General features: G+C 39.0%; 1 protein-coding gene across 1 annotated transcript in view; it reads right to left on the bottom strand.

Annotated features, from left to right (window-relative positions):
* Window positions 1-26,596, bottom strand: part of GREB1 (growth regulating estrogen receptor binding 1) — a 109,177-nt gene that overhangs the window by 8,007 nt on the left and 74,574 nt on the right. Inside the window, exons 18-29 of the mRNA XM_040599065.1 lie at window positions 25,258-25,597; window positions 23,581-23,696; window positions 22,683-22,876; window positions 20,753-20,842; window positions 18,081-18,697; window positions 10,093-10,195; window positions 8,242-8,400; window positions 5,713-5,855; window positions 4,803-4,964; window positions 2,935-3,139; window positions 1,960-2,134; window positions 853-1,071 (exon numbers count right to left, since the gene is read on the bottom strand). Of these exons, the coding sequence (XP_040454999.1) occupies window positions 853-1,071; window positions 1,960-2,134; window positions 2,935-3,139; window positions 4,803-4,964; window positions 5,713-5,855; window positions 8,242-8,400; window positions 10,093-10,195; window positions 18,081-18,697; window positions 20,753-20,842; window positions 22,683-22,876; window positions 23,581-23,696; window positions 25,258-25,597 (2,523 nt within the window). The remainder of the gene's footprint in view (window positions 1-852; window positions 1,072-1,959; window positions 2,135-2,934; window positions 3,140-4,802; window positions 4,965-5,712; window positions 5,856-8,241; window positions 8,401-10,092; window positions 10,196-18,080; window positions 18,698-20,752; window positions 20,843-22,682; window positions 22,877-23,580; window positions 23,697-25,257; window positions 25,598-26,596) is intronic.

The raw sequence follows: 26,596 nt of genomic DNA, 5'->3' as shown, positions 1-26,596 counted from the left end.
TAGATGTGTAGAGCCATTTTAGATTATCTGGGGTATCCCATGTAGCTTACAGAAAAACACATGTAGATTTCACGTCATACCTGTCAGCCGATATGGACATCTTGCAGGTTCTGAGGTGCATAAAGTCCAGTTTCAGAGAAGTGAATCCCCACCTCTAGTGATACCTACTTCATTCTGTTTTAATAAATGCTTGTCCCTCAGAAATGGGGCCAAACCCACAGCTTATTTCACATAGATCTGTGAAATTCTGTGAGATGACGTATCTAGTGAATACAGTTGATAACTGGTGACATGCGTACGGCAATATTATAATCTGATACATCCCATGTGGAACAATAAATGAAAAAGCCCAATTTCTGAGACAGCTGAATGTGAGAAACAACCACCAATGTTAACAAAGCTTATTTATTCCTTTCTTCTGATTGTCCTGATGAGCACACATGCAGTATGTTCCATGTTGTGCTACTGAGGGTAAAAAGCCCGGCTGTATCTCAGTTCCATGTCAGAACAAGATTTGATTATGCACCGTTCACCCATACTTCCCTCTTTCCTTCAGAAGTACTGTGTTTCCCAAAGGGCCACTTAGACTAGACAACTGAGGGACCAATACTGCAGGGCACGCTGCTAAGTGTGTCTGCTCTATAATTAAAATATGACTGTTTTATTTGAAACTATGGAAATTAATGTCTTTTTTCCAACTGCTGGCAATTTGGGAAGGATTTGAACCATCAGTAAGAAAATGAAATCTGTCTGCATCCCATTAGCAACATCCCCTAAAAACACAAGAGCTTTTGTAAGAAATCCTTTATTTGGTTGATTATATCTGTTGAAAGATGCTGCTGTTTCACTTACCTGTTCTGATTGTACTGGACATTCTGTGTCAGGTCAACGTTCAGCATAATGAAATCGTGCACGTGGCAGCAGGAGAGCGGTTCCTTGATCTCAGCACTGTTTGTTTTACTGGACCATTTCCTCATCCCAATTAAGGCGTAGTGAGTGACATTGGGAGTTGCTTCAATATGTTGCAGAATTTGCTTCAAGGAAACATTCCTTTCAGTCCACGTATAATCACTACAATAATTACAATAATTTAGAATGTGTTAATTTTAAAGTATATAGATAATACTCGGAATCTCATTGAGCTGAAGAGCAATTCTTAACAATCAAAAGTAGTTATGAGTATCAGGATTCTTCAGCATTATCTTACTTGACTGCAACTTTTTGTCTCTCACTCTAATCAAAACTTAAAGTTAACTAGAGCTTGTGTGGTGGTGACTGCTATGACAGTTCTGAAATTTAGTCTGGATCTTTCAAAATATTAACTCAGACATGTAAAAATTTAAAGTTACCTGGATAATGTTCCAAATGACTCTGGGAGGGTTGCTGACTTTGTGCCATAACTTAAGTGCTAAGTATAAGATCCTTCTAGCCCACCCCTAGAGTCCATAAATCTCAGTTTTCACTGAGTTTAGTTCTCTTTGAAGTTTTGCTGTAAATCCTGTATAGCACCGTTCTGGGAATAGATAAAAATATCTAGTACAAACAATGTTCTAAAGTAATGAAAACAAAAATATTTGTTTGGGGATTTGGGGAGCTAATAAAGGAGCCATACAGCCTGGGACTGACAAAAAAGCCAGAGGAAACTAGTTACACAATTTGCACAGAAATGTCTTTTAGCTTCCTTAGAAAAATCCTGTTTAAAATGTACATTTGAATACCCATGCTTGCCCAGTGAATCAGGGATTGTTTAGCGTCTGAAATCTGCAGTGTCAGTAACTCTGGTTTGAACCGGAGTCAAGCTATACAGCAAAGGCTGCAGGGCACTGAAACCTCAGGGGACAGCAATGAAAAACAAGCACTAAACTGTGCTATGCAAAGGCAGATATCTAGGGAAAATACTTCTCTCATTAGGCAAGGTTAAAAGATATCAGCTGAAAAAGTGTATATTACTCTATTTACCTTTTCCTGTCCCCTGAACAATCAACTTCTACTGCATTCCACATAACGCAGGAGTCATCTGAAATGACAATGAAAGGCCAAATATCCTGGGGTTTTATCCCCAGCTCCTCCTGCCGATTTCGTTCAAGCTCCAAGTTATGATAAGACAACTCTTTTATCAGGAAGTGTGCAGCACCTGAAACCAAGGACATAAACCATCTGATTAAAAGTAGGGGCAGAAATTGTTTGCTTTTAACTTGAAATCCTTTTTAACTTAATATTTCTGCAGACTTGAGTATGAACCATTCTGAAGATTTTTAATGCCCTGACACTCCCCAGAGCCAACTTACTTTGTCACTTGCCAAGGAAACGACTTATAGGATCCCCACTGGGAAGCACAAAAAATGAAGCCTGACTTCTGTGGTAAAGATTTGCTGGTGTCTTAAGTGTTTAGCAACTGATTATTTTACCCTGACAGATATTTGGCTCCACTAGCATCTCCTAGTGCAAATGTCTAGAGATGTTGATTGACCAACTGAATAACATGGGAACAATGACAACCTACTTTGAACTTTTGTCACTACTGCTGTCTGTAAGTTGTTCCAGTAGTAAAAGCAAGGTGCTGAACATTTCACAGGTATTATATTAGCAGAACCTACCTAACAGATGTACCTAATCAGTGCACCACAGCACATAAATTATTTCCACAAGGAAACAGAGTAGGTAACTCCATCTGAGTTAACACCCTCGGCTCCCTTTAAAATCAATAGAGGAGAGTAAGTATTTCTAGGGTAAAATTAATCTAGTTTGTTTTAGGTGACCTCAATTAAGTGAATTGCATCTTCAGCTGTGACACATTCTCTTCAGAGAGAATCCAGATCACCAGATCAGATATACTAGCTAGAAGGTGTATGCCTACATTTCACTGTTGAGCAACAACACTTCAAGGGCCCAAGTTGCGTGCCTGCATTTGTTAGAAGTTTTTGTTATACTTACCTACTCCTGCACTGTTGAAAATGCTTGGAAGAACAAGCATGATGTGGTTGGGCCAATACTTCTTATATATGGCCATTTCATATTCCTTGACAACTAAAACATGCAAATGACTGGCTCCATCCATTGCATGATATAAGTTGAAAAGTCCATGTTCATGACGACCAGTGGTGGGAGTAAAAGTGGGGCTTTTTATGTAATCTTCACTCTGTAAACAAAAAGAAGCGTGCGTTTCTGTATTAAGCTGGGTGATGTTTAAACAAAGAGAACCGGATCCTTTAAGAGAATAAATCAGATTCACTGACACTGGACAATCTGCTACATTTTAAATCAGCGTAATAGGAAAATAAGCAACTTTTGTAAAAGTTGGGGAAAAGAAAACTCTATGACGTAGTTTATTCAGCTGCTGAGAGTGTGATGGACTGGGTAGGATTGCTAACCCTGACCTGCCAAGCGCACAGGACCTCGAGGCTAGATCTCCAAAAGGATTTAGGTCCATATGGCATAAGATGGTAAGAAACACCTTACTCCAAAACCGCAGTACAACCCTTCTGACTGGCTATCACTCAGTCTTGAATGCATTGAAACTCACTAGGTGCTTCCAAGTCTGCTAGCACAGCTTCGGAAAGCTGTGTTTCTACAGGCATCCAGGACTGTTCCAGTCTGGGCAACTAATTTTAGCCTAGTTCCTACTAAGGTCATTAAGGACCCAGAATGAAAGTGTGCCTCTTTACAGAGCCTCTCCAAAGCCCTCACAGATAAGCACTCCAGATTAAAAATGCCAAAGCACAAAATGTTGGATATGATGTCAGTGGAATTCACAGAAGGGAATTTAAAGTGGATCAAGAAAAATATTTTATAATGGTTTAATAATGTAGGTTTATCCCACAGCACTTTTCAAGCTTGCAGCAAGCTTGCAGACACCATTTTGGAGCAAGTGAACAGGAAAAGAAGCAAAGGAAGAATTTTTGACAAAGCCTCAGAGCAGGTCGGTGGCAGAAGCAGAAAGAGACTTCACAAGGACCCAGTGCACATTCTGCATAGCCAAGCACAAGTTTACTGGGTGAGGGAGAGCAGGAGGTTTCATCCAGAGTTGCTGCTGTGTTGCTGACCGAGCTCTCCCATTTCAAACTTGAACTGGACATAAAAGCCTGAACTGGAGGGTGGTATTGATTGGTTATTATTTATTGGAAGCAGCTTATTTTCTCCAAGATAGAAGTGCTACTGCTTACTACTGTGCCGCAAATCGCTTCAACAGTCCAAGCAGTGTGGCCTGAGCAAGGCACGGCTTCATCTTAGACACAGATATTAGCAGTCACTAGCCAACATCAGAATTTGCGTAGCCTGTCAGATGGATGACCTTACAAAGTGTTTTTTTAACAAGTGTAATGTGATCCTTTGGACAGTCTTGAATAATGTAACAAAGATTCTTTGAAAGCCTTATTTTTTTATGAAAGCAACTGAGCAGTTATGCAGAGTAAGAAGAATAATCCACTGCCTTCCTCTACAGTAAAAAGATTGCTTCCTCTTAGTAGCTCTATGATAAACAAAACCATGTCTCTGAAGCTCATTGCTGAAACTATTCCCACTTTAACATCTTAAACTCATAACCAAAGACTTTTTGCCCCAGATAAGAGTGTTCATACCAAAGGATCAACCTGGATAATGGGCAAAAGAAACAGTTTTGACAGGTGGCTTAACAGTTTTGTTTCATGTCTTCCTTTCTGGGAGAAAATTCAAGCTTAGTATCAGGACATCTTCGTTATCTCTTGACAGCAGGATCAGAAGTGTAAAGAATCCTAATTCAACAGATTTTGAAATTGGTGGTGTCTCTTTCCCATATATGCCCATAAACATAATTATCCATCTACCTTATCTGTGACTAGTGGTAGCCTCATGCTTTCCAATTGTCTTCCTGGTTGGCTAAAGACAAAATGATGCTCCTTTGACTTTGGAATGATAAAATGCAGCTGGATCTCTTCTCCCAGCATAGAATAGGAAAACGCAAATGCATGCAGAGTGGATTCATAAAGCTGAGGATGGGGGAAAAAAATGATAATTCCAGTGGTTAGAGTCAAACTACAAAGTCTCGTTGTATTTAGTACACATTTATAACATTACCAAACAGACTACAATCACTTACTGTATTGCATTAGATTTTACCTCACAATTCACTAGATGTTAAGCAATGCCCCCTAGGGTAGAGCATACACTAAAAAAATATAAATTAAACTGTTCCGTCTTTTGAAACCATTGTTTCTGCTTTGTCTTGCAGATGGTACCAATACTTGAAGGCCACTTTCAGCTTTCAGAAATATTGACACATAAAAACCAGTATTTGCATTCCTCACATTCCAATAGGCAACAATTGGAGGGTTACTCTGAGCAATAACAGTCTGTACACCACACATAGACTTCTCATGCTGAACGACTACTGTATCAGAAGTAGCATCTTTTGCTGTTAGTCAGGTAAAAAAAAATAAGACCCAGTAGGAAAAGTTTACCAGTTTTAACTGGTAGTATACACACGGAATGCAGATTACAGCATTGAATATGCTAGTGTAAATGAGGCAAGGATCGGTCCTCTGACATCCCCAAACCTGCAGTCTTGTCAAAGTAGACAAACCTCAAGAAATAACAAAATCTGTAAATGAGGTGTTTTTAACACATACGTATAACTTCTAAGCCAATTCAAATACAGTGAATGTACACAGAACTGTGTTTGGGTTGTGTCTGCTTCAGTTTATGATCTGCTGAGTAAAAATATTTGCAAATCTTTACCTGGTACCTGGGATTGAAACCCATATACTGATGACACTGTTCACAGTGATGGTAGGTATTATATGCTGCATACTTGGACAATCTCATCCTAGTTGTTTGACGACGCGCATACATATCCTCCTGCCTCCTGCTCATTGATCTGTCTATTAAAAAAAGAAACAACTTAAATGTAACATATATTCAAGGACAGAATGTATTCCCTTGTGACAAATTGTTTCTGTCACTGTAATTAGCATCTAGGAACAATGGCAGGATTAAACACACGCAAAACAAACTATGAGTTCATTCTGTGCATAGTATTGTTATGTGCAGCAAAGAGGACTATAAAGAAGTACCTGCAAATTCATTATTATGATACTTTTGTATAGATTTCACATAAGGCTGAGGTGTAAGCAAAGCCAGATTATTAAAATAATTGTTGCTGATGTTATTATTGGTTGAATGTTTGCAAAAGTAATAAATAGTAAAAAAGTATTATGATAGACATTTGTTATCCTGGGATGGACATCACAGGAGATTATGTGAAATGAACTTGGCAAATTTAGTGATGTTGCCCTTTAGCGAATATCCACATTTTAAGAGGGCCTACTTTTTTGGAAACTGAAGGAAGATGAGATGTAATTTCTGCTGAAAAGGACTGTTATGTCATCTGGCCAAACCTTTCACTTAGATTTTCAGCATCAGATCAGGTTGTTCAAGGTTGTTCCTTGTGCTGTCACGTTCTGAAAAATCTCTAAAAGTGGAGTTTCCACAGTCTTTATGGTCAGCCTGCTCCATGGTTTGACCACTTTTATTCTGGAAATATTTTTTATACTATCTAATTGTAATTTCCCATTATACAACTTGTGTCTGTTGCCTCTTGTCCTTATGCTACGTATCTATAATGTTTTGAATCCATAAGTTCCCAACAGGCAGCTGAAGACAACAATCAGATGCTCCTGCTAGGCTTCTTCAGACCAAACAAACCCAATTTTCTTCAGTTTTCAATGTGCTTCAGGCCTCTATCCATCTTGGTGGCTGCCCACTAGACTCACTTCTGCATATCAATGTCTTTCTTGTACTGAGAAGCCAAAAACTTGACAGAATACACCAGATGCAGTCTTACAGATGCCATGCATAGAAGAATAATCAGTTCCTTTAAGCTGCTTGCTAGATTTTTAGTAAGCCATTAACCCAATGGAGAACTGGTGACTTATGTTCAAATTGTTGTCTGCCAGGATCATCAGGTCACCCTCTTCAAAGTTGCTGTCTATACAGCTGGCCCCAAGCCTGTACAGCTGCAAAAAATTATTCCACCCCAAGTGCAAGATCTTGCATTTACCTTCACTGGACTGTATGAGGTTCCTTTCCCTAAAGTTCCTTCCTGTAGGTTCCACCTCCCCAGCCTGGCAAGGTCTTTCTGAATGGCAGTGCTACCTTCCTGCATATTGACGGCCACTCCAATTTGGTATCATCCCTGAACTTGATGACATTGCATTCTGTCCCTCTGACCAGTATTAATGGCAATCTTAAACAGCATTTGCCCCACTATCAGTCTCTGGGTATTGCTATGCATACCCAGCTGTCAGTCATATTTGGGCCACTCAATACATTCTGAGTCCAGTGGTCCAGCCAAATTCCCAGCCACTTTACAATCCACCTATCCAAACCATCTCTCTCCAGTTTTGGCTATATGGATGTCATAAGAGACAGTGACAAAAGCCTTGCTGAAGTCAAGATAAAACCACTGCTCTTCCTTTGTCCATAGCGCCAGTCACGTCATCATAAAATGCAATCATGTTTACTGATCATGATTTGCCTGTGATAGATCCATTCTAGCTGATCCCAACCACTTTCCTGTCTTCACGGGTCTGGACATGGCTTACAGGAGAGTTTGTTCCATAATTGTTTTGAGGATTGAGAGTAGGCTGACTAGGCTGTAGTTGCTTTGATCCTCCTTCTGTCCTGTAGAGCAAGGGCATGGCATTTTCCTTTTTCCGGCCATCAGGAACCTCCACCAATTGTCGCTACCTTTTAAAAGCGATAGACAGTAGCCTCACAATGGTGTTGGCCACCTCCCTCAGCATGTTTGGATACATCCTACCCGGTCCCATATGCTTTGGCATGTCCAGCTGGCTAATTCAGAGGACTAATTCACACCTCAATACTCCAGGAATCTAGATCTGGCCATATGCATCTCATGCGTTCCAAACCAAACCTAAAAATTCAACCTATAAGCACTTTTAAGTACATAAATTACTTTACCCACATAAGTCACTCCATTGCTACAGAGCAGGAAAATGCTACTATATAAAACCAATCAAATACACAAACTTACTGGGGAACCAGATTTTTTAATGAAAGGCTACTTATATAATATTCCATAAAATATTTATAAGGCTCATACTCCATCTGGCAAATTTCAATTTTTTTTTAAAATTCCTCAAATGCAATTCTGATAATTTCACTCTGTTTAAAAGTTTAACAGGATTCTTACATTAAAAATAAATGTTATATACGTGTACCAATCTAGATTTTTCAGATTCTAACCTTCACTGTTTATAGTCTGAAGTTTTGAACAAATCAGACTTGCATCTTCGTATTTTGGGTCATGGATAGTGTAGTCAAAAGGCATCTTCTTAAATGTCTCCAAATCTGGCCACATATCTCCAGGCTGATGGTAGTATTGATCAGATTCTTCTTTTATGTCTATGATATTATTGAAAAATAAGAATTAGTGTAATTACAATTTTTAAAGCTTTTAATATTGTTATAGGTGGGTTTTCTATGTCTATTATTCCTGCATCATTTTTTCTTTCGTTGTTCTGAGGAAGCAACATTATTATGCATCAAGAGGTGCACCTTTGAACAAATGTACCTCATCTCTCAATGCAATTCTGGCTTTTAAACCTCTGTTATCAATCTAAGACCTCTGTAATCTTACTGGAGCAGTTGGTGGGATGATGATGAGAACACTGTTAAGGGTCTGTTAAGGCTGATCTACCTGCATCTAGGCATTCAAGTCTTTCCACTGAGCACCACATTTGTGAACTCAGTTGGGGAAAGATATTCTCACTGAGGAAAAGAAGCCCTCTTAAACCTTCAGAAATTGCAGTATTAAGTAGAGTGCAGAGTTAAAGTCAAATGCCCCTTCTAGTGATAAGAGCAGAGTAATCAAAAATAACTCACCCTAGGGTAAGAGAAAAATAGTAAATGGTATTGCTATAATGTGCAATGAACCCATGCCTTTTTCTGAAACCGGTTAACTGACATAAAAACCCAGACATACACAAGTCCTTACAAAATACTTTTTTACCTTTGTCAGGAGGATCAAAGATCTGACAAAAGGAGTGAGGAGTTCAGTTTGGAGGTCAGCTGCAAGCTGCTGTAAGGAGCCATAACTCCGTGTCCATGAGTATAGACTAAATGATTATTTACAGCAGGTGAGACCCTTTGGCATCCAAAGTAAATACAAAACTCATGCGGAATGAGTCAGATGGTGAAATTATCTTCATGCCCTGACTGTGAGTTACCTCAAAATCCTGCCTAAACAAAGGACTGCTTGCACAAACCTCTCCCCTGGCAGACTGGTCACCTTTTCAAGAGGTTTTGCCATAAATCTTGGTGGATAGCTGCCTTTTTCTCAAGCACAGCTCAGTGTGGAGAAGGCTCCTGGGCACTGCCCCAAAAAAAAACCCGTCAGAGACAAGAGACGGTCCCAAATTAAAATGGTTGAACAGCTTCCAGCCAGGGCCTGACACACGCAGCTAGCAAGCAGGTAGCACCCACCTGAGATCTCCACAGCTGACTGTGGGCATGCTTTTACTGCAGAATGAGACATATTCCATAAAATATCACCCATATTTTTCTATCTAATCCAGCCATTAATTACAGAAATACAGGGGAGTAATACACTGTAAATAAAGGAAGTTTGAACTAAAATTAGCTATTAGAGAGCAGGAACTGTTTTCCTCCTTCATTTAGTCTTATGTACTTAGAAAATATGACATTGCTCCTCAGGATATAAATCTGCCAGAATTTCACTGATTCTTTTCATATAGTTTACCACAAAAGTTCATTTCAATTCTAAACTAATAAATAGTGGCTGGATATCATTTAGTATACTTTAATGCTGTTGATGACTTCCCAAGAAAAACAGAGATATGTGGTTTTCTTACTGAAAGGAAGAATAAACTCTAAATGATTAGTAAAATAAAATACTCTTAGGTATCAGTTGAAGATCTGAAAATTTGAAGACACAAAATTTTTCTTAAAATATTTCAATAATGTAAATGAATTGCAAAAGTGAATGGCATAGAATATACAGACAACTACTTTTCAATTTAATGTAATAATTTTCTACAGTCTTCAGAAGCAAATATTTTTATATCAAGAACTTACTAATGTTGATTTCTTCCTCATCATAAACATCCACTTCTGTCAGTCTAATCAGCATTCGGGACAAAATACTGAGGAACTGCAGATAGGCACCTGTTTTCCCTATCTGTAAATACATAAATTAGAAAATACAGAAGTAAACCTTCCTTTTTTAACATGTTACTTTTCAACATATCTGGAAATTGCAGCTGCGGTGAAATCGAATATTAATAGTCAGTGCTTGCATATTGCTGTATTTGTATAGTCCTTGGCATAAATTAAATGCTTAAATGCACAACAGTTTTGTTCTCTGTATGCAGAAATCTAGTTTGGAAAACACACTTTTCTCTCCTTACTGTTTCTACGAACTTTTTAAAAAACATACACGTTCATGAAATGTTCCAATAAAACTCCTCAGACTACAAGATAACTAAAAAATTACCTCAACCCTTTCATATTTGCATCATTTACCAGTACACTGACTGCTGTTGAAGTACACTGACTACCCTGAAGAACAAAGTGGCACGCATCTGTAGGAGAATTTGTGCAGGCCACTTCAACTCCTGGAGGACATGGTACAGGTAACAGTATGTTTTTCCACCTCTTATTCTAAAAATGTATTATTTTCCTTCCACCGTTTTAAAATTAATATTTAGAAGTCCATTTAAAAATTATCTTAAGGTTATAGCTTTCTCCTTTCTTTTTTATCCCACCAACACACTACATATATTTTCTCTCCATTGTGCCAAATAGTACTGCTGTCCTTTTTTTCAGCTGAAGGGTATAAGCCACAGCCACTGATTTATTCAATGGATTGTTCCGTGTCTTCCACATCAAGTTTGCTGGTGGCAACATCAAGTAAATAATGTCATATCTAAGCAGACAGCTTTACAAACTGTTACACTTGAACAGGAGGCCATACACAATTTGTTTCAATAAGAAAAAAAAGAGACCAGCAAGCTGATGTCACTCTCACAGGAGAATGAACACGCCGTGGTCTTGTTTGTGTGTGTTTATAGCTCAGCCTCAGAATGGCACTAATGTCCAGCTGACAACTTAAGGCTAATGCCACACCTGTACAGGGAAGGTTAACACGCAGATAAGTTCCAACTCATTCTGCTGCAACTGTCTGATTTCACAAAGCGGTATCGGGTTTTGGACGAAGTCTGCATTATTACTGAATTGAAAACCCAGTTTCACTGCCATTACTGCTAGGACACATCAGAAGTATAGGGTGCTGAATTACTAAATATAGTATCAAAATTACTACTTTTCACATATTTGAAGTGAAATTTTCATTTTCTCTCAACATTTGAGAATTTGAAACTGAAGCAAGAGTAGTAACCATTAGTTTTAGTCAAAGTTCAGTATCTGTTGTTCTTAATAAATCAGCCTGCATTTTAAACGGTTGCTTGCAAAGGGTGGGAAAGAATACTGTTAGCCCTGTTGAGGGTCAATCACAGAATCACAGAATGGTCAGGGTTGGAAGGGACCTCTGGAGATCATCTAGTCCAGGGGTCCTCAAACGTTTTAACCAGGGGGCCGGCACACGGATGAAGTGGCAGGCAGTCATCTGCGGCTGCTTGGTTTCCCCCCCCAGCCCCCGGTGGGGGGGGTCTGTAAATACCGGGGGCCAGATTGAGGGCCCTGGGGGGCCGTATCCAGCCCGCTGGCTGTAGTTTGAGGACCCCTGATCTAGTCCAACCCCCTGCTAAAGCAGGTTCCCCTAAAGCAGGTTGCACAGAGGCACATCCAGGTGGGTTTTGAAGGTCTCCAGAGAAGGAGACCCCACAGCCCCTCTGGGCAGCCTGTGCCAGGGCTCTGGCACCCTCCCAGTACAGAAGTTCTTCCTCACATTCAGGTGGAACTGCCTGTGTTGCAGTTTGTGCCCGTTGCCCCTTGTCCTGTCGCTGGGCACCACTGACAAGAGCCCGGCCCCATCCTCTTGGCACTCGCCCTTCAGACATCTGCAGGCATTGGTAAGGTCCCCTCTCAGTCTTCCCTCCTCCAGGCTGAACAGGCCCAGCTCTCTCAGCCTTCCCTCACAGGGGAGATGCTCCACTCCCCTCAGCATCCTCGTTGCCCTCCGCTGGGCCCTCTCCAGTAGTTCCCTGTCCCTCTTGAACTGGCAAGCCAAAAACTGGACAAATAAGCCTTTCTGGTACACATGGTAGACCATGTGTTCTATACAACTCTCTGCTATCCCTAGTAACACAGAAAAAAAGTGACTTTGAATAGAGGAAATGATAGCATGGATCATAGTCAGCCCATGGACCAGATGTTTCTAACTCCCAGTCTGGGTTTTTATGTAAAATCCATTGAAACTAATGAGAATCTTTCTACTGACCCTGCAACAAAGTTCTGAACTTGGCTGCAATAGCTATTGATCGGTGAGCTAGACAAAAACATCTTATCTTTCCACATCTGAGGAAAACCTGATGACACTTTGTTCTAGAAGAAAAGACTTTCAGTGTTTCCTCTCAAGTCTGAGATTACTTTTACACGCCCGTATGAACTTACTCTTTTAAAGCTCCTCTGATCATCATTTCATTAAACACATCGTGGCCTGACAGATTAACAGTTCCCCAATTTCAAACAAATGAGAGATCATTTGTCAGAAGTACACAAACTGTTCCCTTGATATCAGGTGTCTATGTGAAAAACTAATTCCTTATGTGTTTGAAGTGTATACTTAGAATTGACAACAGATCAACAGGTTGAAAAACTTACTCTTTCTTTTTGGTAACCATTTAAAACTTTCTCTATAAAAATCACATATTTTGCTTTCCCTTGAGAACCAGTCTTCACCAATAGTTTTCAACAATGTATCTGGGGGTGACTAGGCTACTACTACATGGTACTTAGCTGAACAGTGCTAGTTGTTAATTGACTCGAGTATGCACAAAGCTGTAGGTTCACAAGTCAAAAATGTTGAAAACCACAGGACTACAACTGCTAGTCCCTAACCACTAAACTGAAACATACGTACTTATGAAAGTCCATGCATCATATCTTACCCAATCTTGTTATCTGTCACATAAAAAGTGTCCAATACAGTACTGTGAACTTTATGAACTGTGAGATACTAGCAACGCCTTATGAAAAATGCTGGTGGGAACTTGCAGGAATCTCTCTAGGTTTTCAGAATATTTCTCTGCCAGGAGAGAGACCAGGCTGAGCCCACAGCAACATTCATATCTGGACTCCATTCACTTGCACATTTGCCTGCATTTGCTGCTGAAAAAAGATGAATTGGTGAGATAGAGAACATCTTTTCCAGGTCATTTTGAGAAGATTTTCAAAAAGAAAATAAGAAAAGAATGAATTCTCATTTACAATCAATGTTTACTCCAGAAGGGAAGAACCTTAAACAATTAATTTGTAGCATGCCCAGACAGCTAAATTCACATTTAAAATTAATTGTATTGTTTTCTATATGTACCATCTCTAGCCAAAATGGAACTACACAGAGTGTCTGTTTGAAAATACTGAATAGCTGTCAATTATCAGAGCTTCCACATCTCTCCAAAGAGTGCTTGCCCTGCCTGTCAGTACCAGAAGCAGAGAGAAGAGAGAGAGAGAATGCACGCCTGGGATGAGGAGAGGTGAGGAGAAGGCAGCAGAGGGACTGCATGAAGAGTGTGCTGGTATGAGATGGTAAAAGACCTTGTTGCAGCTTGATAGTTTGGAGAGTGCTGTGACAAGTACCCTTCTTGTAGATAGTTTGGGCATCATAGGTAGCTGGAAAGAGTTCCTGCAAGCAAGATATGTACAACTTTGAAGCATAAAGCCCTATATTTGCCCATCCTCCATGTTCCAACTGCAAAAAAATAGAGTATCTGCAAAGAAATTTTAAACTGGATACATGATTGGACTGTAGCTTTACACATCTTTAAAGAAGCCTAGTACAAGTACAATGCTGTGTTAATCCTAATCAGTGACTCTGGGCTGAAGCATGATATATTAACAATGATGATGTCTGCTAAGGCAGTACTACCAGCACGGCGTTTTCCTCCATATCCTGCCTTTGCTTTCCACACAAAAGCTGCAAACAGATTAAAAGAATGAAGGAACCTGGAACTGGGCTGCATTTTTATGATATTATCCTGAAACAAAATGTACGAGGTGTGCTGCTATTAGAGACAGCTCTACTTCCCAGAAAGCAAATATGTGGCAGTGCCCAGTGCCTTAACATATAAGGCACTCAGGGGCCAATATTTCCAATTAATCTAAGTATTACTCTAATTTGTTTCTATCTACCTGAATTTGAAAGAGAGGAGTCTGATGAGTCAGACTTGGAACAAAAAAATCCTGGAAGACTAAGAAGTAAAAATCTCACATCCTGTGAAAACCTATGATAACTAAGGAATTTGGGACCTGCAAAGATTTAGTGTTTTGGTTTCTATTTTCATTCTTAGTGCAAGGGATGATTTGGCCCATAAAATACTAATATGTTTAACCTGCAGCTCTTCATCCACGAAGTGTGTAGCTGTAGCTGAGCAAGAGGAAGCAATATGAATTCAAATTCCTCCTTCAGAAAATTCAAGAGGTTTGAAGGTCTAGTTTTTTGTGTCAACGACATACAATGCCTAAGAGAAGCGGAACTCTCTCCAAAGATTTTGACCACTGAACTGTGCTTGCTATTGATATCAAATATAAGCTGAAAACAAACTGTCTAAGAATCTGAGATATCCCAGTTAGAGAAATTATGTGCGTGCCTCCACACTTATTCACGGCAGTGACATCCAAAAGTGCTGTTGCAGCAGGTCAAACACTAATGCGTTCCCTTTTTTTGACTTGTTCCAGACACTGGACACCAGGACCACTCAAAGTACTTTCTTATTCTTACATGTTGCTATAAAGTATCATCTGATTTCAGTCTTCACATTTGGAGAAAGATGTCAAAAGAGGAAATAATTCCATAAGGCTTTTCTATTTCAATTTCCAGGTGAGATAGTTCTTCACATACCACGACAGTGCTTTTCAAACTGTGGTCTGCAAACCAGTGGTGGTTCACAGAAAACATGCTGATGGTCCACAGGGAGCTGGCTCTTCTCCTTGTTTCCACTTGCTACCTTCTTCTACAACACAGCTAACAATAGATATATTTAATATTTCCTATTTTTCTTACATAAGCTGAACGGTACATAAGCGCAATGTAATAAGGTTTTAATAGTAGAGGAAAACCAAACAATATGGGCAGCAGTTTTCTTTCTTAAAAAGTGCCTTAAACTGTGCTTGCTTTATTTCTGGATGCGGTGCCACAGGACTGAGCATGCCCATGAGCAGCTTCCATCCTTAAGGAAAATGCTATTTCAAGTTGTAATATCCACTTAAAAACCAAAGGTACAAAACCTTGATTTGCAGTTTGGGGAACTTTAAGATGAACATTTCTAAGAAAAGTATTTTTTGTGAATTCAGTCTTCCTTACAGACATTTTCTTGGGTGCACTAGTGACTAGATTTCTAGCCATCGATAAGATACATGTTGTTCGTGGTGGTGCATATTTATTCATACTCACTAACCAATGGCTTAACTTCGATGATGTGAGCTAACTTACAGATAAATATATGGATTTATTCTATGTCTATCCAGATTTTGCTGCATTTCCTAAAGCCTCTTGTAAAAATAATGCATCTATTGCCTTCTGAAGTCATTAGGTGTCCTTGTAAAAATGCATCAAGTCTTCTAGCAAAACATTTTGACCAGTAGTGAGGGTAAAAATCTATGTGAGAGAAGGGTGAGTGTATTTTATTATGAATTACCCTGACAGTGAGAAGTATAATTTTGGTTCACTAATGTGCCTATTTTTCTTCCTGTGTTGATTTCATATTTTTCATTTTAACCAATTGCTTCCTGATTTGAATTTTAGTAAAGTAATTGCTGCCTGATAAAGAAAACAACAACTTCCTAATTTTTGAAAATATAGTACTCTGGCAGTCTTATGTTTTGACTAAGATATTATTAACACTCAGACAGATGCTGTCTAATAATTGCTTTTGTTTATGCCTATATCTGTTCAGCATACTTTTACAACTTTTTGTTTGGTTTACAGGAGGTTTTAGTACTTTGGGAGGTTAAAATAGTGAAGGAAGCAAAACTGCTTTAGCCACATACTGAAATGAATATAAATCCCTAGATTTTGATACTTAGGAAGAAGACATGATACTCCTAATTTAATGCATGTGAATTTGTTCTGTATGAAACAGGTATATTCGTCAGAAATAACTGAGGAATATAAAATGAATAAATACCTGTGGACAGTGTCCTTTAGAAACTGATCCAACTGCATGACCCAATGCAAGACTAGGAAATAACCTGCATTGTGGAGACAGCTGGAGAAGAGATGAAGTTTCAAGTAAAAGAAATGATATCAAGGCTGAAATTTGCTGCTGTATAGAGGGTCAACAGAAGTCCTACTCAATATTTGCAAAAATGTAGGTTTGATAATAAAAAGTGGTGAATACCATACCCTGGAATGAAGTCAATGAATAAATAAGCTGCCTTTTTAATTATAATTAGTTAAATGGCAACAAGCAAATATGTGAAGCATCAGAACCTTCTCACAGGTGTGTAGTATGCTCTTAGAAATCTCTGAATGACATCTGAGAATCACAGACTTACATTTGTGACCCAAAACCAAATAAATACCAAAGAAATACTTACTTATCAGCTAATCTGGATATTTAGGGTGGCTTTGGGAATAGTATCGTTGTGGGGTTTGATGTGTATGCATATAAAATTCTAATAAAAATTGTCAAAGCCTGTGTTTTTCCTTGAGATAGCAATGAACATCATCCTTCTGCCAGAATGTATTTGTTTCTATGCTGCAGCTGAGTATGAAATTCAGTTTCTTGATCACATAATACCTCAATCTTTGGCAAACATGGATGATTTAAGTCAAAGGAATGGACAGTGAAAACTTCTCATCAGAGTACTTTCTGGAATCCTTTATGAATTATAGTAACATTTGCAGGAAGTCCCAATATGAAAAGCCCATTTATGCTCTTTCTACTCTACTGCACCATAAATTCGGATGTACAATGGAATACCATCACTTAACAAACATCAATGTATAGTTTTCTTTTGCAATGGATAGGCATAGAAAAGTGGATCGCATGGGAAGTTAAATAACTTCCTTTAGATTAATTCTTTGGGTTGATCTTAAAGTATCTGGAAACACGGGTCTTTGTCTTGGTTTGGATTTATCCCTTCTGACTTCTGAGATTCACAGGATATATATATATATATATATATATATATATGCTCTCAGTAGGCATGGTGTCTCTTCCTACCTTGTTGTTTCATACCCTTAGCAGAACATGAGAGGCACAATATTACCCTAAGCATGTAACATGCATTGAACTAGTAGATACCTTGCTCAGAGATAAGTGCTAAACATTCTTTAGCACTTTTAAGAATTTAAACAAGAAGGAACTTCTTAGAACTATACCCATTTCCACATATCTTTTCAAAATAATTTAAAAACTCTTGGATGAGCTACTCATCTTGTAAATATGGTTCTGCTAATGTTGAACTGGCCTTCTTGCATGTATTTTTTACAACAGCTTCTATTTCTGTCTGCTGTGTGGAAGAAACAAAGAAAACTTAATTACAAACTCCTAAGTGTCTTCAGATTGATCATAAGAAAGTGGTTTTGTGAAGATCTTTGATCTTTATTTAAAATGTAAATGCATATTGAAGTTTAACAAACTGAAATCATACATAAAATCTATCTCTTGAGCAAACTATCTTTTAAAACATTTTAATGGAGAGAGACTAACAGACAATGAACATTGCTGCAGCTTCATTGTCTTTGAATTCAGGCTAATAGTGAAGAAAGAAACATTATTTTATTAGAAGTGATTAGAAAATAAAATATAAGCAGCTTATTCTCCACCAAAAAAAAACCACCTTCAAGTATAAGTAATAATATCTAATCTATTTTTTCTGAGATTAAGATAAAATTAAACAAAATAAATCAATGATAATACCTTGTTCTTATTACACACCTGTGGTGGGCCACTCAGCAGCAGCCTCCTTGGGTGAAACGTGTCCATTCTGCCTTCATTTCTATTGTTGTAGTCCATATGGATTGGCTTGGGAACTGTCCATTGGCGGTAGTATAGAGACTGCTCCGTGCAAGTCATCATCTTACTCATAAGAGGACGAAAAGAACTTGCCCACATAACAGAATGATAAGGCAAAAGGGAAGACGATTTGGGAAGTCCACTGCTATCCGTAGAAGTAATAATATCATAAACCAGTTTGGGCAGAAAAACTATGGGAGGCTGTTTTGATGCTTTGGTCATGGAGCACTGAGAGGTCTGTAGGATGAAGGAGTTATGAGCAGGTGCAGAGGAGGAAGAAGAGGAGGAGAAAGGTGAGGAAGATGATGAGGTGATGGAAATCTGTGCACTTTTTATGTTTTGTTTTATATCCAGCTGTTCAGTTACCACTGGCAAGTGTTTGCTGATTGTTGTTTGTGCCCCCTTGTCTATTTTCTGCTTTTGCCTTTCATAGTTATTTGTAGTTTCTTCAGCACTGTTGCTTAGCGCTTGGTGGGGGGATTTTGCTGTATCTGCTGCTGCTATTAAAGGAGAAGATGGCTCACTGCAGAATGCTGTAACTAGAAGAAAATTCTTATTTCAACACAATGCAATTATCTCTACTAGTCAATGCCATAATTAAAAAAAACCAAAACGAATAATCGTTTGGATAGAGTATCCATCAAACATGGCAATCCTGCTCCTGTTCTTGCTTTCATCTTTCTTGTATTGGAAGTCATAATGGGACTAGTTTGGAGTATTCACCTCAATGCAGGAAGTGGCTTTTAAAGTACTGAAGTTCACAGCAAACTTGTCAGTGACTGTCCTGTCCTCTACTTCTCTCATCCATTCTTTGCTTGAAATACTCATCAGATACTTTCATCACTCAAGGCAAATACAAAATTACCGAAACCATCATTTAAGAGAGTGTAAGAAAATAATATTCACAGGCTATTATCCCACCAGACTACAGACACAGACTGACATCTAGAAACAGTCCTCTGAGTCAGCTCTGAACTGACACGTGTCTGCATCACCACAGCACTTAGTCTGATGTAATAAAACCTGGTTCTCAAGTCTCTGGTGCTACATAATGCATTAGTGCATTCACACAGCAGCTGGTCAGCTCAGAGCACATACTGAGCTCATCAGTGTTGGCCTTGAATAGGTCATGTAGATATATCCCACAGCTAATTGCTGATTTTCTGAAAGTGGTATATTTTTACCTTATATATTCTAGTTACTGAGATTTCTTGAAAGTTTTAGGCCTCATTTTAAGCGGTTCTAAGCATCTTTAATGCTTAGTGAATTCCAAAGAGATGCAAATACTTCAGAGTCTTCAGAGTAGACTGAGAACTGGTTGAGGAATCAGTCTCCAGACAGTACTAGGAAAACCTGTCTGAAGCTGAACACAAATAAAAACAGCTTTCATCTCAATGGTGAAAACAACAGTCTTGGTTCTCAAAAGAATTCCACATTTTGAACTAATAAAAGTCTGTCTTTTCTCTTGGCCTCAAGAAATAGCTAGAGATATACTCTAACTGCATATTAATCTAAAGTAGCCAATAAAGGACATTAGCAATAAATACAAAAATATCACTAGCAGTATGAATGGTTTCAAGTAAAACCACTGTGACATCCCTCAAAATACCAATATCCAAAAGCACGGGGAAAAAAATAAAGGACAAAAGATTTCCTTAACCCCAGGCAAATTGAGGCACAAAGCCACAGGCCACATGGACACTGTGGAACTGATGAGCGGCCCAACTTCAGAGAGGAAAGAAATTTGAAAATGAAAGTGTTGAAGCTTATCCAAATATTTTCAGGCTTTTTTTCCTAATGTAATGACCACTGTGCCTGTGGAAAAGAAATCATGGGCCAAATATGCCTGTTACCATGTTGAAAACTACAATTAGATGGAAGAGATCATTTACTGTCACTGGTAAAAAACGTGTTTTAAAAAGCTGTGTGAGATTGCAGCTTCTAGGATGTTATGGTACAATGTATAGTCTCCACTCCTATTCAACTCTTCTCTTAATATTATCTGCATAAAAAGCATGTCAAGATATTTATCAGACAAAAAAGCTGTAGTAGTTCTCAACATTGCCTCATGCTTTCTATGTCAGTCTGCAGATTAAAAAGGAACCAAAGGTTTAAAAAATTTTTCATCTCCAAAATAGCTTTCAAATGATGCAGAATTAATGAGTGAACATTTCAGAGCAAAACCAAAAAGGTAAAAATATCCATGAGGATGAGCTTTCTTTCTCTCCTACAGATTTTAAAAAGATTTTTTTAAAATGTGAGGCATGTTTTCTTTTTCATAAATTGTCATATCTCCAGTGAACGCACTCAGCCGTCACAGTACTGAAGATTCATACCTCAGTGGCACACATTAAAGAAGTGCCTGGTTTAGGCACCCCAACCTATGACTATTTTTCAAGCAAGAAAATACCTTATTTTTTATATTTCAGAAGTCTGAGCCTTATTTTTTTAAATTTATCTCTAGTGATCCCATTAAAATAGGCCTTATCAAAACCATAGTGATTCATGCCTTTTATTATTTATCTAATAAGCTGAATAAAAGATATCTTTTATGTCTTAAATGTAACTTAATAGAAATGATCGTAAGGTCTTACTGGAAGCTTTTGAAGACAGAGATGAAGATGCTGAGTCGTGGGAACAAGACCTTTCTCTTTTCATAGGACTTCTTTTTTCTGAAGTAGAACCTGTTTCATGAATGGTAGTACAGGAAAACATAACCAAAATACATTTTAAGCCTGTAAGAAGTCACAGCTATATTGTCAAAGCAGGGAAAAGCACACAACAGTTTGTGTGGGTTTTGTCCTCATTCTGACACTGTTTTCAGTATGGAGAGTATCTGTGCCTACCATGCAACACTGGATCAGCCTGTGGTCTAACCCAACTATGCTAAGCTTCAACAGCTTCATAAAATCAGCGCTGCAGCCAGAAGCTGGTAATCCCTAGGCATGCCTCAACCACATCGTCTCTTTCTACCTGTGTCTTGCTTTCCTCACTAACCCAGTGTCAGGGAAACCAACAGGGCAACAAACTGCTTTGTCAGTATGTTATGAAATTACCTCCTACCCCATACAGCTTCATGGCCAGATTGTATCTCAGCTTTCGGTGATGAAAATCCCTATTTGTACAGCCACCAAGGGTATTCACCTGAGGATTCTAGCTCAGGCTTCTAAGTTAAAACATTTGTTTCTTTACAGTTTCACCATGGCAGAGAGACATAAGTACTTAGACTGTAAGGCTATCTCAGGTGCTCTGAGCTGGACTCTGGAGGAACATACTGTGCTTCATGGACTAGGAAAGCTGCCTTACAATTTAGATGCCTAACAACTTAGTGCCCATTTGACTCAGACTGCATACTGCATACAACCCAGGCGTACTTCAACTAAAACAAACTGAAAAACTAGTGGACAGAAGTGCTTGTCACATCTAACATAGGCCTCTATCATAGACAGTCTGAGTATGACCTCAGGTATTTCATTCCTCTATGAAAAATAAGTATTTGATTAAGGCAAATATTTTTGTTGTGCCTGTTCTGCTAGCCATACTTTCAATGAATAAGAATTGTTCTGCTGTCCTTATTATCAATGCATGAGAATTTGAACAGTAACCAGCTCTCTTCCTCCTTGCAGTGCAGAAAAAGAAATGGAGGCAAACAGTTTGAGATTTAAATAACCTACAGGGATAAAAGTCCCTTGTCTTCCATAGTTACAGGCACAATAGACAGTAAAGAAAAATGCAAAGAACTTACCGATAATGCCCATCAACTATCACTCAAAAAACCCCTCCAACATTCCTGAATAAATTATTGTTGTTTGTTTACACATGGAAAAGTTCTTACTTGTTCTTTTAAGAAATTATAGACTCACCAACTCTACATTCATGAATTCATGGTCATTTTCAAGGAGCACTCAGAAGTTACTATGTTCAGATTTATTTTCTAGCCATACTACTTAATACCTTACAAACTAGAGACTACTTAGCTGTACTATAGACAGTTTCCTTGGAAGGAAACATCATCATTGTCACTATGTAAGCATAGGTTGGACAGCATCAGTCAGGGATAGTTTAGGTGAAGTTGGCTCTGCTGTGAGGGAGGGCATCGGGTCAGTGCTTCCCAGACAGCAAAGCACACACTTCCCTGCTGCAGGGAGGGCAGCACAGCACAGCACTCCAAACAGTGACTGCCACTGGATGTACCCACTCCAGCTCCACTTTGCAGCAGCCTGAACATATGGAGCAAAGAAGGGAAGGAGGGAGGGGAGAGAAGGGGGTCAAAAAAACAGAGCAAGAGAACAGATGCAGCAGCAAGACTGCAAAAGATAAAAATGCTACCACAGCAGCAGCAGCCTCTGGGCATGGAGGGTGAGAAAACGCAGGTTCAATGAGATGAAGTAAAACTGCAGAGCAGAGCTCAGTCAGTAAGGCTAACTCCAGAAACCCTCACCTAGTAGGCAGCCACACAATCCTTCTTTTTCTAATACAACTCAATCATTTTACAGCTTCTTTTATTATCACTACTAATAATACCTTCCGTCGCTATTTCTTCATCATCAGTGCTGCTTAGTTTCTCTGGGTCACTTTCTAATGCATCATTCACAACTGCTTTCTCTGTGTGAATTTCTGAGCTCACAAAGTATGCTGCCAAACCAAGTTCTTGCTCCAAGTTTGTCCTTACCAAAGAAGACGAATTTATTAAACGTAGGTCACAGTATCTCAGTGATCTGGAGAGAAACAAGAGGGGCTACTATGAAAACTCACTGTAATCGACTCCTGTATTTCTTTTACAAACACAGCCAAATGGGAATTTTTTCATGATCTGCTTAAACTATGGATGAGACAGAACACAATATAACTTTTGCGCTTATTAAGTTTACCACTGTGGTGCATACACTTCTCTTTTTCTTAATCCAGTTACGCAGCTTAATCCAGTGCACTGAACATCAGCATCAGCATAAGAAAAAGAATAATCATTTGGGTTCTAAACCTACCGCATAGAATGGGATTCAGTTGAACATACAAAAGCATTTAGTGCCCCAGGGCATCCTGGATGGCTTCCAGCTGCCATTCCAGAAGGCACTGATCTCTAAACACATCCTGTAGCGCAAATGCCTGCATCACACAGATGTCTCAAGTACCTTAAGATATTTAAAGTATACTATTTTTTACATACCCTTATACTCTCCTTTAAACTGGGACAACTCTCATAATATTTTCTGAGCTATTTATATCTTGCTACAAACAGGAGGTTATTGTTAATAATATGGATTTTGTATTTATGATATTAAAACTGCTGAGAAATGGAAAAGAAACATCTTGACACTGAAATCTGTTTTCTTCTCCCACAAGTAATTACACAGTTAGTCTTTAGCTATTTGGTAAGTGATGGATAAAAAACTGCCACTGAGAAAATACTGGATCTTCTTACCGTGGCAAAGACTCCCCTTGTGGATCCATACCACTAAATATCAATATACAAGGCAAACCTTCTAGTTCCAGATAAGTCTGTGGCCTCCAATCTACATCTTCAATCTTCTGCCAGATCTGTATAAGGCAAGAAACACTATTGGACATATCTGTGTGGCACAAATAAAAATACAAAAATATATACTTTCATCATCTGTTATATGAATCAATTTTTATAGTGGATGGATTTTCCGTGAAGGGAAACCACAGAGCAGAGCCAATTTCAACATAGGTAGATTGCAGAATTCTTAAGGGCACTGTAAGTAGCAATCTGCCTGCTGTAAATCTGAGGAGACTGGGCTAGCATATCCCAGCCTGAAAAGCCTCCCAGCTTCCCAGCTGTGCAGCACTGAGGCCAGGGCACAGACAAGTAGAGTGGATACAGTACAGTGGACAGTAGAGTAGGAGCTTTGGAGGAGAGTAGAGTGCAGAGGGTTGCTTCTCATGGCAAATAATGTATGGATGTCTGAGTCCAAGCAAGAAAATGAGCTAGGAATGAGACTTTTTCACCTTAGAGGAATAGGGCAAAGCTGGAAGTGTTTAGCACACACATACCGCTGTCCTCACTTGCTACACCTGCTCTCCTCCAAAGCTGTCAGTTTTCCTGATAACTTCATGAGAAGTTTGACAACTAGATTTATTGTTCGACCATTTCACATCAGGCTATACTGGCTATACTGCTTTACTTACAGCAGTCAGTCATTTCTGTTGTAAGACTTATCTACAGATAAGGACTACACTGTAGGACCAACCATACAACAACTCAGCTTCTGACATTCGTACATGTACCACTATTATGTGTGTCAGAGGAGATAACCAGGACGTGATTCAGAACTTACACTGATATTTCAGAATAAGTTATGCCTAATTTATAGCAGAATGAGGTCAGCATTAGGCCCTGGATCTCAAACGACATCATCTAACATCTAATTACATCTTAGACTACACCTAACGTACTTAATCAGTACAGAGTGTACCATATATATATTACACGATCCTAAAATGTAAATACATTTTTGCTTTGGTGATCAGATGATGGTAATTTTATGAAAAGCAAAGGAGTATCAATTTTATTTTGTTAAACAGATGACCCACGACTCAGGACCTAAAGGATATAAATTAATTCATAAACAAGCACATGGTCCAGAAAGCATAAAGCCCTGAGCTGTGAATACCGGGGTGCTCTAGGACTCATGAACAGCATCACTGATTTGGTGCCTTCACGCCACCTGCTGGTGATAAGAATAATGTAACTCTCGGTTGGTCACTGGTTAAAATCTTTTTGCACTATGATCATTTTGTGAGAAAGTTCTGCTAAACTGTGACAACTTGATTTGGCTTTTTTCCTTGTGGTTCATGGTCCCTGTAGCTAAATGCAGGTCAGTTGTTCGGGAGGGTTGCTGATGAAAGTCAAGTTCTAGTCAAATTGGTTAATACTCCACTGAGTATTATTAATCAGAGGTAGGACAGTAGAGGTCTCACAAACAGTATGTCTAAAAGATGAGAGTCATGCTCCTTATGGCAGTTATTTTTACCAGTAAGACCCACACTTCAACTCATGACCATAACTCTCACCAGTAAAGTCTCCCCACCTACCCATCTATTGAAGCTTCCCAGCCCATGTCATTCTGCAAGTTACCTTTAGTTGCTCCACAAAGTGCTTCCCTATTGTGATTCCAGAATTAGGATTTCCCAGGATTATTTCAAAGTTATCTTCAAGGGCTAGTCTTTCCCTTACATTATACAGACGTTCATATGCCACAGCAGCCAGTGGAGTACATGGAATTCTCAACACTACCATGAGGCCATGACCACTAGGACATTGTCTTGAAGAGTTTATGAGGTTTTGGGTGATCTCCAGAGTTTCAACTGAGGTGTAATTCTTCATCTGAGAAAGACCACACACAGCCATCATAGCTGCAGAGTAGTGTTGTATGAGGACAAAAGTCCTTATCACTGCACTGTGTAATCTGGGGAACCTGAAATAAATGATGAATTAAATAGTGAAGCATTAACAACTAAAGTGGAAAAGGTAACTTTTACAAAAGAGAGCAAACTCAAGTTTTCTCCTGTAAAGAATTCTTCATATCTACTATACAATGGAATCTCACCAAATTGCAGTTTCACAATCAGAACTGATGTTGTCTCTCCATTTCTTAGTGAAGATTTACTAAGTAAGTAGTCCAGTAAGGTTACATCACTTGAAGTTACCAAGGCTTTACTGCTGTTACAAAATTTATCACAGAATATTTGCTAAGGCATTCTGTAATATCATCAATCAAAGTTATATTTTCTCAGCAATAAGAATGGTATTCTTCATTATGCATTATTCTTAAGGGGCAGGAGTGGGGTCGGGTGTTTCTTTTGTTTTCTTACTGAAGCTGTGAACCATATTACTTTTGTTTCCAAGAGGACTGAATACGTAGGCAGCATCTAATGAGCATTCTCAAGTTCCCAAACCTAGGTACACCATCTCAATCCCCAGTCTATGGAAGGCAGAGACATGGATATGCAATAGCTCCCTGTGCTCTGATTTTCACAGAAATGAAACCCAGGTGCACAGTAAAAAGAGGAGCCATGGCCTGCTCAGAAAAGTGCCTGATGTGTGTGATCAGAGCTCCAAAGCACGCTGCAGCAAGCCCCAGCAGTTAAGTGTGGATGTGCTCGGTCTCCCAGTTAGCAATACAGACTCACAAGATTTTACTTGTCCAGTCTCATTCTTCTCACAGATCCCAAAGAACTCATCCACAGCCGTATGCATGCACATAACGTGCCACTGCTCTTTTGCAGTGATTCTAGACTTGCTCCACGGGAACTACAGAAAACGGATGATGTATTTTCAAGCTCTGATGATGCTCTGAAGTTTTGATTGCTAATTTAATTGTACAAACCACAGTGATATGTCTACTTCTCTTTGTGGTCCAAGTGCAGTATACACAAATGCTATACATCAAAATCAGTCAGGGTTAACCAGCGAT

This window comes from Falco naumanni, chromosome 6, assembly GCF_017639655.2.
Source record: "Falco naumanni isolate bFalNau1 chromosome 6, bFalNau1.pat, whole genome shotgun sequence".
NCBI lineage: Eukaryota > Metazoa > Chordata > Aves > Falconiformes > Falconidae > Falco > Falco naumanni.
Note: the sequence above shows the minus strand (reverse complement) of the source record. Positions and strands in the feature narration are given on the sequence as shown.